Source organism: Staurois parvus, unplaced genomic scaffold (genome assembly GCF_062004578.1).
Source record: "Staurois parvus isolate SC_StPar_1 unplaced genomic scaffold, SC_StPar_1.0 ptg000594l, whole genome shotgun sequence".
Taxonomy (NCBI): Eukaryota; Metazoa; Chordata; class Amphibia; order Anura; family Ranidae; genus Staurois; species Staurois parvus.
The window spans coordinates 2,709,190-2,723,725 of NW_028318390.1; the positions used below are offsets into that span (position 1 = coordinate 2,709,190).

The window sequence follows — 14,536 nt, forward strand, 5'->3', positions numbered from 1 at the left end:
CTCCCTTTTTCCCCCCCATTATCCCGCCACAATATTCCTACTCCAACAAGATTCACACTACCATAAGTATACCTTTCATGTAAGCGCGACTCAAGTCTACAAACTCCCCAGCCAAATTGTGGGGATCCTTCTTTCATATACTGACTATTATATTTGAATGTGAATCTTATTAATGCTAACGTTAATAAGCACTGTTTTGTATGTTGAAAAACCTTCAATAAAAAATAATTGAATATAAAATGTTTTTCCAGTGATACAGCAAGGTGGCACTAGATTTATTTTCTGCCTGTGCTTCAGTGTCTCATGGAGCTTCCAGGTGGCCATGTGCTCTAAGTTATTGCATGCATACTTGAGGGTATAGAACTATTGGTCAGGGTGGCAAGGTTTCTTGTGGCTTAGTTGTTGATAATACACATAATAACAGGATTTAGTGAAGCTGGTTTAATAAGGAATTTGAAAATGTTCACATAGTAAAATTTGTGAAGATTCATTTCAATTATCCAGGCTTGTGCAATTAAAATCAGTAAACAGGAATTTGCTTTTTGCATGGTTGGGTATTAGAAGTGAATCTTTACATTTTTATCTCAAATCTTTAGTAAATAAGCCTTAAATGATTTGTGGAAACAAGATTATTGCATATTCTGAGAGAGCATTGAAACTTAGGTGGAGAGAAAGACAATGTATTAAAATAAGGACAGTGCATGTAAATAATGAAAAAATCAGTTTAAAGAAATAGGAAATAATGAATTTAAAGTCTAAGTTCACATTTAAAAAAATAGGAAATGCTATTATTTTTTACAGGAGCTTGCAAAGCATTGCATCAGTGGATCATTGGATCACGGGTACAATGTCAGACTCCTGCACACTCTCCCTTTAACTTTCTGCCTGTATTTCCATACCGGCTTTAAGATTGATAGCTCGAGGAAGAATTAATGGACTGTGAGCATTCTGTTCAGTGCACTTGTAGTTCATTGAAAACAAGGACTGTAGGTTAATTCATTTAGAAATCTTTATGAATGCATGACGTGGCTGTGCGGGTACAGCCCAATAGAATGTGACAGCAGCTGCAGGGAAGAGGATGCCTAGCCTGCTGTCAAGGGGTGGGGCTTAAAAACATGTTACATGTTACACCTTAAATTTGGGTGTAATATGTTCCTAAAAGTGATCTTAGCCTATAGGTTTAGAATATGTTATTTGATTCCATTAATATATTTCATATTGCCAGTCTTATACTATTGTAAATGTAACCCTACCACTGCCACCAGAAAGTTACCATGCTTGCCATAAATTACTTAATAGCAATATTGTAAAGCTGTATTTTTGTTAAACCGCAACTATTAATTATCTAAGCCACAACGTGTGTTTTTTTACTACAGCTGAAGCACTGGCTGGCTTTGTGAGAAACAAGAATACAAATACAAAATAAAGTATGACTACTTTGGACTAGATCAATTTGAAGATACAGTTGACTATTCAGACCAATGTTTGATATCTGTTCATTGCATCCTTTACATGATTTTTATTCTTATATCACAATGTTAACTTAAATGTCTTAAGTCAGTCCGATGTTAGTGATAACATAATATGTTTGCTGATATAGGTTAAAATGTTCTGAATATAAATTTTGCAGTTGTTTAATTAGCTGCCATATTAAAACTACCTCTATAATTTGTACTGTACAGTTTAAAGCAAATATTGGTTATTTTGACATGTAAATTCCATTGATATTATAAACAGCTACATTTTTTGTTTAAATTATACAAAAAAATCCTCAATTTGTTTGAACATCTAGCATTGCAATAGTTATGGTTTTTGTTGGTTTTCATGTGTTGTTAGGGTTATATGTTCAAAGAAGAGTGTTGTCTTATAAAAGTTTCTTTATTCCAGGCTGGAAACTGCTCACTAAGCCTTTAATTAGAAAGAAAGGCTAAAATAACTCTAATTTAAAATTTTGCCTCCCCATTGGTAATACACATGCAGAGTTTGTGATAAATGTAGATGTAGATGTGTGAGCCGACAATGGGCCTGGATTACACCGAGCCATGACTTCACCCGGTGGCTTCCACTGCTCAAGCCATTGTCAATGAAGGAGATAGTTCCCTCCAACCAATTGCAGCAGCCATTCATTTACACTGAGGAGTTGGAGCTTAGTGGTCTGCTCAGAAGAAGAAGAAGAAAATATATTTACACTGAGGTTTTTAAACTACATGCAGCATGTATAAGAGTAGTGGTGAGACAAAGTTTTAAACATGGGTTATTTTAGCCTTTACTTTTGTTTTACTAGCAAACTTAATTCAGAAGAAATGGAGGTGGTTCCAAAACCAACAAACTAGATTTGATGCTTTATTTTCACTATATTCAACAGAATAACCTTTAAATCCTCTAACTACTACAGTTCGAAAATGAAAATCATATGACACAATACATTTATATCTTAACCACTATAAAAGCAACATGCTGGATATACATACACACATTTATTATATCAAAGGACATTAAAATCAATTCAAATTTTCACAAGCAGCTGCATCGCATAAATAACATATCTGACTATCCATATGGTATAATGGTTTTCAAAACATAGGTAAGAGCTATCAAAGTACCAAAAGGCTAAAAAAAGGTGGAGGATGCAATAAATACAAAAAAGAATAATCAATACATGCTTGGATTTCAACACTTTCTCATTTAGAAAGGCGGAGAAATGAAATATATTAAAAAATCAGACTTGTTCTGGAAAATCCATGCACATAAAACAAGGATCTCCTCCAGTGGGACCCCAGACAGTTCAAAGCATAAAATGTACAACAGGAGCACCAGTCCAAATAATAAAGTAGTCCAAATTTCTTTAAATGTTCATCATATGATTACATAAAACAACCAATGCATTCTGGGGACAGCAACACTCAACTTTTAGCAAACACAGTAAAAGGAGTTTTAGCCCATTAAAGTATATCATATACACCCATATATATGATAAAAGTTACAAATATAATTTCAGAAAGGAATGTGTTCTCTCTAAAACCATGTAAAAATAAAATATTTGACATAAAAACAAGAATACATACATTAAATAAAATAATAAAATAATCAATGGTAACAGAATATTATAGCAAACAATAAATGTACTAAATGTCCATCAAGGTATGAAGCAAACAACTCTGCTTAAATCAATGAGCTAAATAGCTAAAGAGTTGTGAGGCAAGACAAACCTTAGAACAGCATATGTATTGTGTGTATAATCATAATAACTCTGTGTATGTTTGTACAGAAAAATAATAAATGCAGTTTTATCAAGTCTTGTTTAAGTTCCGTAAACAAAATTGTACCATAAAAGAAAAACAATCACAATGATCGCATTGTATATAAAATGTTAAAACATGCCTCAGCAAACTTTAACAAGGCTTAGATGGAAAAATCAGAGAGCTCCAGGGATATTGCTAAGGCTTTGAAAGACTTGGGGCACTGGAAGAGTGAGGATGATACTGTGTACATCTCACTCTGTGGTGAATGGCCACACTGACCTGTGGGAGGGGCTAAAAGCGGTATAGATAAAGAGAATCTGAACCTACTCATACTGTATATAGAACACCTATATATAGTGCAAAAAAACGACAGCACTTAAAAGTAAAGACATCTTTTATACCAAAATTTGCATTGTTTTTCAAACTGTAACCTCCAACACAAAAGATGAGCAAGACCCCCCTAAGATATGAATATTCATCACTAACACTTTGCAAGTCTTACCTGAGGGATGGATCCCAATCTTCAGAGGTCAATATGCACCTTTGTAAGATACAGAAAGAAATCCTCCTGCGCTAAAAAGGGAAGTTCACCTACTGAAAGCTGCCAGCACTTAACCTGCTACCCAAACAGTGTATATAATAATTATAAATAGTGCAGCGCTCAAAAACAATACTATATGTAATACAACAAATGTGCCCACATGCAATAGTGTCGCAAAATTATTCAAAAATAAATCATTAAGTGAGATATCTAAATTATAAAGTGCCACTCAATATTATTCTCTATCACATTAGTGCCCACGTATTCAAAAAATAAATAATAACTACCATTTGAAAAAATACATCATTTTCACAGTGCTCCAAGTGTAATACCATGACCACACTTTATATACTACTCAAAAAACTCAACAAAGTAAAATGTCTATGAAAAACTGATAATAATAACTTCATGCAATGTGCAAGCAAAAGTGCAAAAAAGTGTTCATATTCCGTAAGCGTGCCACTCTTCACCTCCTAAGGCTAGATTGCCTCCTCACCTCCTTAAGACGACCTCTAAGGGCCAAACAGCTTTCAGGATCACTCTGGATCCTTATCCCCTGGCGATAAGCACTTCTCCTCACGTTGTGGATCACTTTAGGGGACATCCATTACCCCCGATCGGAAGCCTCTGGAGAACAATTGCTCACCAGCCCAGTGAACAAAAAAGAAGAATCCTCTAAGTGTAATATTAAGGCCAAACACTTTAATGGTAATAATCAATGTACACAGCCACTCACATATGTCCGCAGTCTTCCTTTTCCAATATGTGGGTGTACTGCATGTAAGCAGAAGGACTTCCTGGGTATACCAAGATGGCGGCTGGCACCGGAAGTGCGTCACCGCGTACCGGAAGTTGCGTGCTAACGTGCCTACGTGTTACGTCACTATCACTCGTGACTTCCTCTGAGCACATTTGTTGTATTACATATAGTATTGTTTTTGAGCGCTGCACTATTTATAATTATAATCACCTTTGTAAGATACATTCGCCATATAGAATGATCTAGAACCACATGTACCCTCACTTTTCAGCTTGTCTTATCAGTTGGTTCTCAGTATCCACAGAGAATTTTACAAATTCACTCAGATCAGTTTATTTAAAGACATTCAAATCTAAAAATAAATAAACAAATTAATAAATAAATAATGACTAAAGAATACCGTACAAAAATGTGTATCAATCCAATATGTCTATTATTAAGTAGCAACACTGGTAAATCCATGAGCATGTGTCTTTGTAAATGGGTTTATTGAGATTTCAGTGGTTTTTAATAACTTTCTCTGAAATATCTATATTATTGGAGTATTTTGTTCATTTTTCTATATACTGTAAGAAGACTTATGCATTTTAAAGGGTAACTCCACTTTCTTGGAAAAAAAATTAAAAGAGAAGTATGGGGTTTGTTTTTTCCCCAAATCAAACTTAGCTAGGTGATGCAGCCTCAGTCCAACACTGCATCTGTCCCCCCTTTGGCTCTAAGTGGGAGAACTTAGTGGTCACATGACCGCTGATCGCTGAGTTCTCACAGCTGCAGAGAGCGGTGTCTTACAGATTTACAGGCTGAACCAGGTGCTGATCCAGACTCTGAGGTGGATCCCGACTTTAAATTCGGGATCTTTCCGCAGACTGGACCAGCTGAGTGTGGTCAGCTGACGGCTGGCTTCAGCCCACTGTCAGCTGAAAATGGGTCACAGAAGTGCAGATCAAACTGCACTCCTGTGATCTACAGGAAAAGTTCAGCCAAAAGAGCTTTGCTTGTACTTCCCTTTAAGGCAAATAAAAAAATTAATATAGCATATACATTGTACAATTGCTACACAAGCCATAATTTGACTTTTTAAAAATGACCTTTCCATTTCAATCTGCAGCGCCACAATTTTCTGTAAATGTCAATGCAATATGTCAACCTGGAGGTGTTCTATACACCAACAGTCATTTCATAAACCCCTACTCATAAAAACACTTAAAACATGGGCACACAACATCTCTCCAATGTCCAGGATTTTTAAATAAATTATATATGTGTGTGTGTGTGTGTGTGTGTGTGTGTGTGTGTGTGTGTGTGTGCCAGGGACGCAATGCTGGAATTTGGACTGCTTTGCAAATGATGTGGCAAGAGGGTAGTTCTTTTCCAACTGGAGAAATGTATAGGGCGTTCTGGTATGGAGGAATGGAGGACCTTCTAAATCTGGGATAATATATGCCAAATTACCTGGAACATCCGTATGGCAATGTCTGTAGGTCTGAAGAAGGAGCAACCGTGCATGCTCCAAAATGTGTTACTGCCCCCTCGGAGTCACTTCAGGTTGCACTGCAGTGTGGTTCTAGAAGTTGCTAGTGGCCATCTACCCCTCTGCACCGCTGGTCAGTGCGCTGTCAGAGTATTGTATTCTTCAAAGGAGGAATGAGTGGCGTTCATGACTGGGACTGACAGCAAGGCTGGGTTGATAGATTGTTAAAGATTGCAGTCTATTGATTATTACAATCTGACTGGTATGGTATGTACTATTTATCAGCCTAAAGATCCCTGGAATGCTGTCAAAACAGGTAGCTGCTTAATAGCAAATATATCTGACAAGCTGAGCCATTCAACAACAGATTTCAGTGACTTTTTAGAAGAGTTTTGGTTTCACTTAGCAGAGGGAAATGACAGAGGAGTCTACCTCCAGGGAAGAAATGTGTAGCTGGGAATTGCCTATGATAAAAGCAGATCTGCCTTAAAGTAATCTTATTAACCTTTTTAGTAGATTGTTAATATCAGCATTATCACTTTTGTTCATAGGCTTTGTCTTATTTATATATGATTATTTAACATTTCTGGACAGTGGAGGGATAATTTGTGTCTCCATGCTTTAGGCATTTTTATGTGCAGGGCTTATTCAGCACTGACAGATTTAAGTATTATTTGGAAAAATTTTCAGAAACGTATTGTTAACTGGCTGACTGCGCACAAATCCAGTGTGTGGAGACTGTGTGGGAGATTTACTAGAAACTAGAGAACTCAGAATCTGATGCAGCTATGCATGGTAACCAATCAGCTTCCAACTTCAGCTAGTTTAATTAAGCTTTGACAATACAACCTGGAAGCTGATTGGTTTCTATACAGCGCTTCACCAGTTTTTTCACTCTCCAGTTTTAGTAAATAACCCCATTGTTTACATTGGAACAGTCAATTCCTGCTTGTGTGATTGACTCTGATTTTCTCTGAAGTCTGCATTAACATACAAGTCAGATTTTAGGCATCCTCTGCAGCAAAAAATTTATTTTGGCTGAGAAACTCCCAAAGGGCTAATTACATCTAAAGGGATGCAGACACCAGAATTTATCTCATTGAAACACTGAAAATGCATCAGATTATAATTAACCAGTCACTCCTATTCAGTATCAATGTGCAACAGACAGATATTCCTTCAGAGTACACACCTCTAGGAATCTGCAACAATGTTTGTTAAATTCCTTATACAGTAAATTGATCACCCACAGGGGGATTCTTTTTTTTCCAACACAAGTGGAGTAAATATTTAAGTGCTGCAGTTTTATTTATATATATATATATATATATATACTGTAGATATATCTAGACTTTACATATCTTCTTGCAAGCTGCTTTTACACTTACATGTTAGCATGGAATATATTTTAATTTTGATTTTGTCAGTATACTTATGCTACGCTAAAAATATGCTTCAGAGAGACCCAGTCACAAGTTCACTTTTTTTAATTTCATATGATTATTATTTTTTTAACTTGAGACATAATAGATACATGTATGCTATTTTTATTTGGTAACTGTTATGCTTGTTTTAATAAAATGTAAAACATTATCTGTTAACCAGGTCTCTAAGTACTTTGCTACAAACAAGAGTCACACAGACACATATAAATGGCAGGACCATAATTTTTTTAAAACTAAAATGTTTTCATTACATATACTTTTATGCACAGAATAAAGCTTTTTCTGAGTCTACCTTAAAGAAGTACATCATTAAAATAGTCAGAAACTATCTAGCAGCCAATCACTGTTAACCACTTCCTGCCTGCCTTATTGTAAAAATACAGCCAGAAGGGTGCTTTCCAGCTCCCATGAAGGGACATCCTTCAGCCCCTGGGGCAGGTAGCAGTGCTATCTGGTGAACACAGTGGATCACACTGCACAGTACACAAATGCTGTGAGTGGCCCAATTATCATGTGATCGTTGTGACCAATCACAGCGATTACATGACAACATGTAAACACAACTTTGTGTAAAAAAATTTTATTTTCATTCTGAATTTTCCCAAAACTTGTGGCAAAAAATAAAGTTTTGAAAAGATTCCCCATTCCTCTTAGAAAATTCCTTGGAGTGTTTGTTTTCCAAAATGTGGTCATTTTATGGGTGTTTCCACTATCCTGGTGCTCCAGGGCCTCAAAATTTGATTGATAGTCAGGAAATTACAGTAGATGCCTAATTAAGGCCCTTAGAAAGCCTGAAGGTGCTCATTGGATTTTGGACACACATGTGGTATCGCCATACTGAAAATAATCAGCAGAATGTGTTCTGGGGTGATGATGTGTTGTAGAAATATCTTATTAATTGACAACTCTGTGTAAAAACATTTTCTTTCCTACATTTCCCAAAAACTTGTGACAAGAAAATTACATTTTCAAAAGTCTAATTAGGCCTCCATACCTTGGAGTGTCTGTTTTCTAAAATGCAGTCATTTTCTGTGTGTTTTTACCGTCCTGGTGCTTCAGGACCTCCAAAAATTTGATATTTTATCACGTTTAAATTAGATGCATTATTTACAGGTAATTTGTATTCCTTGAAAGCCCACAGGTGCTCCTTGGATTTTGGGCCCCTCTATGTGGCTAGGCTGTGAACAAGTCTCACACATGTGGTATTCCCATACTCAGGAGGCATAGCAAAATATGCTTTGGGGTGTAATTCTAAGTATGCCTATGCTGTGTGCTAGACATAACATGGTAAAATTACAACTTTGTGAAAACTAAATTACTTTGTGAACACTAAATTATTTTGTGAAAAATAATTACAACTTCATAAAACTCACAATGCCTCTTACTAAATATGTTGGACTATCTGCTTTACAAAAAGTAATTTGGGGGGTATTTGTATTGTCTTGGCATTTTATGGCCTCAAGAAATTAGACAATCAACTTTAAAATATATTGTATATACTGTAGTTTGTAGACTCTATAACTTTCACACAGACTAAACAATATACACTGATTTGGGTTATTTTTTTTATCAAAGAAAAGTTGCAGACTACATTTTGGGCTACATCTATGAAGAAAGATAATTTAATTGCAAAATTTTAAAACAGAAACAAAAAAGGAGAAGATTGTTGATAACTGAGTTACAGAGTTATTTAGCATTGCTCACAAATACACTCAATTCAATGTATTCACCTGTTCTATTACACCCCTGATAAACTGTAGGGTACAGGCCTTTTACTGTACACTCAATGTCACAGATGTGGTAAATCTCAAGCTACTACTGAAAATGTGTTTTTGATTTTTCCTCAAATTGCCAGCTTCTGGCATTACCTACTGTCCATGATGGAAACTCATTTAACCTTTACAGAGCCTCCAACATCTGAGGTCTATTTTTTTGATATCCTTGAAGTTTTGTGCCTCTAACACATGTACATAGTATGTTTTGTTTAAAACCCTGCCAAGCTAGGAAAACTATCTTGCTCTGCACCTCCCTATTTTTAAAATGATCTATACTGGCAGAACCTGCCCTAATACATTTCAGCTGTTAAAGTTGCACATGGACTTCCCTGAAGCACGCAGCTTAATCCTCTTGAAGGGATGCTCATGTCCTCTATACATTGTATAAGGAGGGAAAGAGCAAGTATGAATGTTATACTGTATGAATGTATGAGTATGGATGTCAATGTCACTGTTTTTATGCCATTGAGTCCTACACGATTGTTCTCCATAATGCTCTGTGGCTCAGGGCTTTGAGCCAGTTTTGGTATATGACACTGATTCCTATGTAAACATAATAAACATAAATTGAGATTTCCTCTCTCTTCCTTTTCTGGGGACAACTTTTTTTTTTTTTTTACCAGGCAGAAAGTGAAGGAATCTTCAGCATTAAAACCTGGCAAGAATTTTTCCCCACTCCATCCAATCCATACATTTCACATTTTTCATAATATATGTATCAGTACTCCATCCTGGGTGGTTTAGTATAACACCCAAAGTAATTTATAATTGGAAATAGAGAACATTATGGACTTTATAGGCACTACAAACAGTAATTAATAAAATGTAACACTTTATTGAACATGCACAAAATAGTACACACACATATAAAACAAAAATTTTTACAGAATATACTCTAACCCTACCTAAGAAGGGATACTCTTGAACTGATAATAGTAGTAATAGCTCAACATGTTTCATGATGATATCGCTTCTTCAGGAGCTGTAAGAAGACTTCTATATTCAGAAATATACAAAATTGTATTGATAAGATAACAAAGAACAACTTACATACAATGCTATATGTACACATATCAAACCAGATGGTAATAGAACAAAATATGTACATCTGCATAGAGGCGATGGAAGGAAGTGTCTGATAACACCATGAGGGGCCAACCGATGGGGGGATCTCAGTAACAGCGGAAGGGCAGGTCGCCCGCCCTATGACAGTGCCTGGTACATAAAAATTATATGATGATTGATAGTAATATGATAAAGGCCTCCTGATCAAGTGGTACCAATATAGGTTAAGAGATAGCACTAACCTCCCCACTACTGGCACGTGGTGTGGCTATTAGTTGAAATCCTGATATAAAGACACCTAAATCAGCCTGAAGGGGCCAATGGGGTATGTAAATTCTACATAACATATATAGGAAAGAAAAGAAAAGTATATCAAAATTACATCTGTAGGACACAAGAGCATCACTTGTCCCCAACTAGTACCCCATTAGATAAGGCATTAGGTAAAGCGAGTAACATAAGAAGAGGTGATGAATCCCACTTACATGGAAAGGCCCTGGGGAAACTCCTAATGGTGATTAAATACTATTTCCTCTAAGGTAGGCTGTTGGTATAAATTAAGGTTTTACTGGGCAATAATTGTCCTCAAGCCAGTCCTGGTGACCTATAAAGAAACATATATATGTATGATCATTTTGGGTCCATCTCTTGGTTAACATTAATCCCAGACTCATTGGAGCAAATAACAATACTACTGTAACTACAGTATATCCCTATTTACTTGTAGGTACAGTATATAGGGATATCAAATATATGCTGACCGCCAAGGTCTCAGGAGTGCCCAGGGACATAGAATGCAGCCTCCATGCCATATATACACCTCAGAATCATCCAGGAGTCCCAGACACCATTGCCATGCTGTCATGAGCCACTAACCGCCCCTACCCTATATAGGGATCCCGACCCAGGACGCCCGTGCCATCATTGGTGGCGCTTGGCGTCACTAAACCCGGCCGTATATGACTGTGCACATCTGGAGACTCCACCATAAAGATGGCTGAGTGCGTACACGCGACCATCGGAGGCTATATTGGACACCACTGCTGAAAGCAATCAGTGCCCATAAACACCGCAGCCAAGTCCCAGCAGGGAACACGGTCGTGGCATCAGTCTATTGTGACCTGGTAGAAGGTTCTGGAACCAAGAGGGCTCCTTATATAAACAACTGCTCGGAGAGCCAGTTTGCCAGTTGGTCAGTGCCACTCAGCGAGCTCCTCTCCCTCCCACCCTAGTCATGACACCTTATGTGGTTTGTAACCTAAAAGCAGGGGCTTGTGTTGTATTTTTATTTTGCTATGCTCAAGTCCTTAATGACTGAGAAATTCATTTTGGGTGTTACAGTTTATTATTATATGAAATAAATAATTTTAAGATATTATAATTATTTATTTAATTACACCAATAAAAGTGCCGTGGCCAATTTTACACCATTAAAGTGTGCATGTATCATTATTTATTTATATATAGTCGTATTCGGGGGGGAGGGAGTTTTGTGCGGCATGCATTCCAATGTTTTTCATAAATCTGTGCTGTGTGTCACTTATGATACCTTTAACACAGACAAATCTTCCAACAGTAGTCGAGCACATTAATGTCTACAATCCAAAAATAAATCATGACTGTTGATTAAATCTCCATGCCATAAGTCCATATATACAGGTGAAACTCGAAAAATTAGAATATCGTGCAAAAGTTAATTTATTTCAGTAATGCAACTTAAAAGGTGAAACTAATATATGAGATAGACTCATTACATGCAAAGCAAGACAGTCCAAGCCGTGATTTGTCATAATTGTGATGATTATGGCTTACAGCTCATGAAAACCCCAAATCCACAATCTCAGAAAATTTGAATATTGTGAAAAGGTCCAATATTCTAGGCTCAGTGTCCCACTCTAATCAGCTGATTAAGCCATAATGCCTGCAAAGGGTTCCTGAGCGTTTAAATGGTCTCTCAGTCTGGTTCAGTAGGAATCACAATCATGAGAAAGACTGCTGACCTGACAGTTGTGCAGAAAACCATCACTGACACCCTTCATAAGGAGGGAAAGCCTCAAAAGGTAATTGCAAAAGAAGTTGGATGTTCCCAAAGTGCTGTATCAAAGCACATTAATAGAAAGTTATGTGGAAGAGAAAAGTGTGGAAGAAAAAGGTGCACAAGCAGCAGGGATGACCGCAGCCTGGAGAGGATTGTCAGGAAAAGGCCATTCAAAAGTGTTGGGGACTTTCACAAGGAGTGGACTGAGGCTGGAGTCAGTGCATAAAGAGCCACCACACACAGACGGATCCTGGACATTGGCTTCAAATGTCGTATTCCTCTTGTCAAGCCGCTCCTGAACAACAAACAACGTCAGAAGCATCTTACCTGGGCTAAAGAAAAACAGACCTGGTCTGTTGCTCAGTGGTCCATAGTCCTCTTTTCTGATGAGAGCAACTTTTGCATCTCATTTGGAAACCAAGGACCCAGAGTATGGAGGAAGAATGGAGAGGCACACACTGCAAGATGCTTGAATTCCAGTGTGAAGTTTCCACAGTATGTGTTGATTTAGGGAGCCATGTCATCTGCTGGTGTTGGTCCACTGTGCTTCATTAAGTCCAGGGTCAATGCAGCCGTCTACCAGGAGATTTTGGAGCACTTCATGCTTCCTTCCACAAACAAGCTTTATGGGGATGCCGGCTTCATTTTCCAGCAGGACTTGGCACCTGCCCACACTGCCAAAAGCACCAAAACCTGGTTCAATGATCGTGTGATTACTGTGCTTGATTGGACAGCAAACTCACCTGACCTGAACCCCATAGAGATTTTATGGGGCATTGCCAAGAGAAAAATGAGAGACATGAGACCGAACAATGCAGAAGAGCTGAAGGTCACTATTGAAGCATCCTGGTCTTCCATAACACCTCAGCAGTTCCACAGGCTGATAGCTTCCATGCCACGCCGCATTGAGGCAGTAATTGCTGCAAAAGGGGCCCAAATCAAGTACTGAGCACATATGCATGCTTATACATTTCATAGGTCCGATATTGTTCTATGTACAATCCTTGTTTTATTGATTGCATGTAATATTCTAATTTTCTGAGATTGTGGATTTGGGGTTTTCATGAGCTGTAAGCCATAATCAACACAATTATGACAAATCACGTCTTGAACTATCTTGCTTTGCATGTAATGAGTCTATCTCATATATTAATTTCACCTTTAAGTTGCATTACTGAAATAAATTAACTTTTGCACAATATTCTAAATTTTCGAGTTTCACCTGTAAAATGCTCAGTGCATAAAAAGTCCAAACACTTGTTCATAAACAAAAAAATCCATGACTGCAGTCCATGTGCTTCAGTGATCACTGTTTCCCCATGTTCTGCTGCACTCCCTGGGAATATATGGTATGGCTCTTAGCATTAGCAAAAGAGTCAAACAAAAGCTTGTTTTTCTCCACGTATAGGTCTCTCCTAATGCTCCAGTGTTCTTCAGCTGGTATGGTGTGGACTTATCCAATGTGCATGTGCTTAGTGCAAATAAGTCTACTGTAAACCCTGGCACTCAAGGCAGGCAAAAAAAAAAATAGAAGGGGAAAGCTTCCCTAGTGTAATCTCATTTATTAGAATTAAAACCAATAAAATCCAATGCACTCACATTGACTTGTTATACAATTGCAAGTAACCAGGAAGCACTGCTCTGGCGTGTGCTCCAAAGATGGGAAGTAAATGAGATTACACTATCAAAGCTTTTCCTCTTTCTATTTTATGTGTGCCTTTAGTAGCAGGGTATACAATAGAATGATTTGGGCTGGTCACATGAACAATGGATACATCCACATCATACCAGTTGAAGGTCATTGGAGCATGGATAAAGACTCATATATGGATAAAAACGGGTATTTGCTTAACTCATGTGGTAGTGCTAAGAGTCATACATATTTGGCGAATGTGAGAGAAAACAAGGGGACACTGGAGTGATCACTGGAGCACAAGGAGTGCAGTCTCAAATGTATCTGTCTATACACAAGTGTTTGGACTTTTATGTACTGAACATTTTTTATATGGACTTGTGATAAAAAATGTAATTAACTCACATTTTATTTTTGGATTGTAGACATTAATATTGTATTCGTTGCACATTACAGTGGGTGGTGGATAGCGCTGTGGTTGTTTACGGTTTTCATTTTTCAGGTAGTTTATGCAACATGTGAGCAGCAGCTGTCCAAAGAGGTTTTTTTCTATTTTTTTATTTCTT

The 14,536-nt window shown here is 37.3% G+C and overlaps 1 protein-coding gene across 1 annotated transcript in view; it reads left to right on the top strand.

Moving 5' to 3' along the window:
- SLC6A2 (solute carrier family 6 member 2) overlaps positions 1-7,615 on the top strand; it is a 769,042-nt gene extending 761,427 nt beyond the window's left edge. The window contains exon 15 of the mRNA XM_089692558.1: positions 1,377-7,615. Coding sequence (XP_089548684.1) covers positions 1,377-1,400 — 24 coding nt within the window. The 3' untranslated portion in view covers positions 1,401-7,615. The remainder of the gene's footprint in view (positions 1-1,376) is intronic.
- Positions 7,616-14,536: the final 6,921 nt, after the last annotated feature.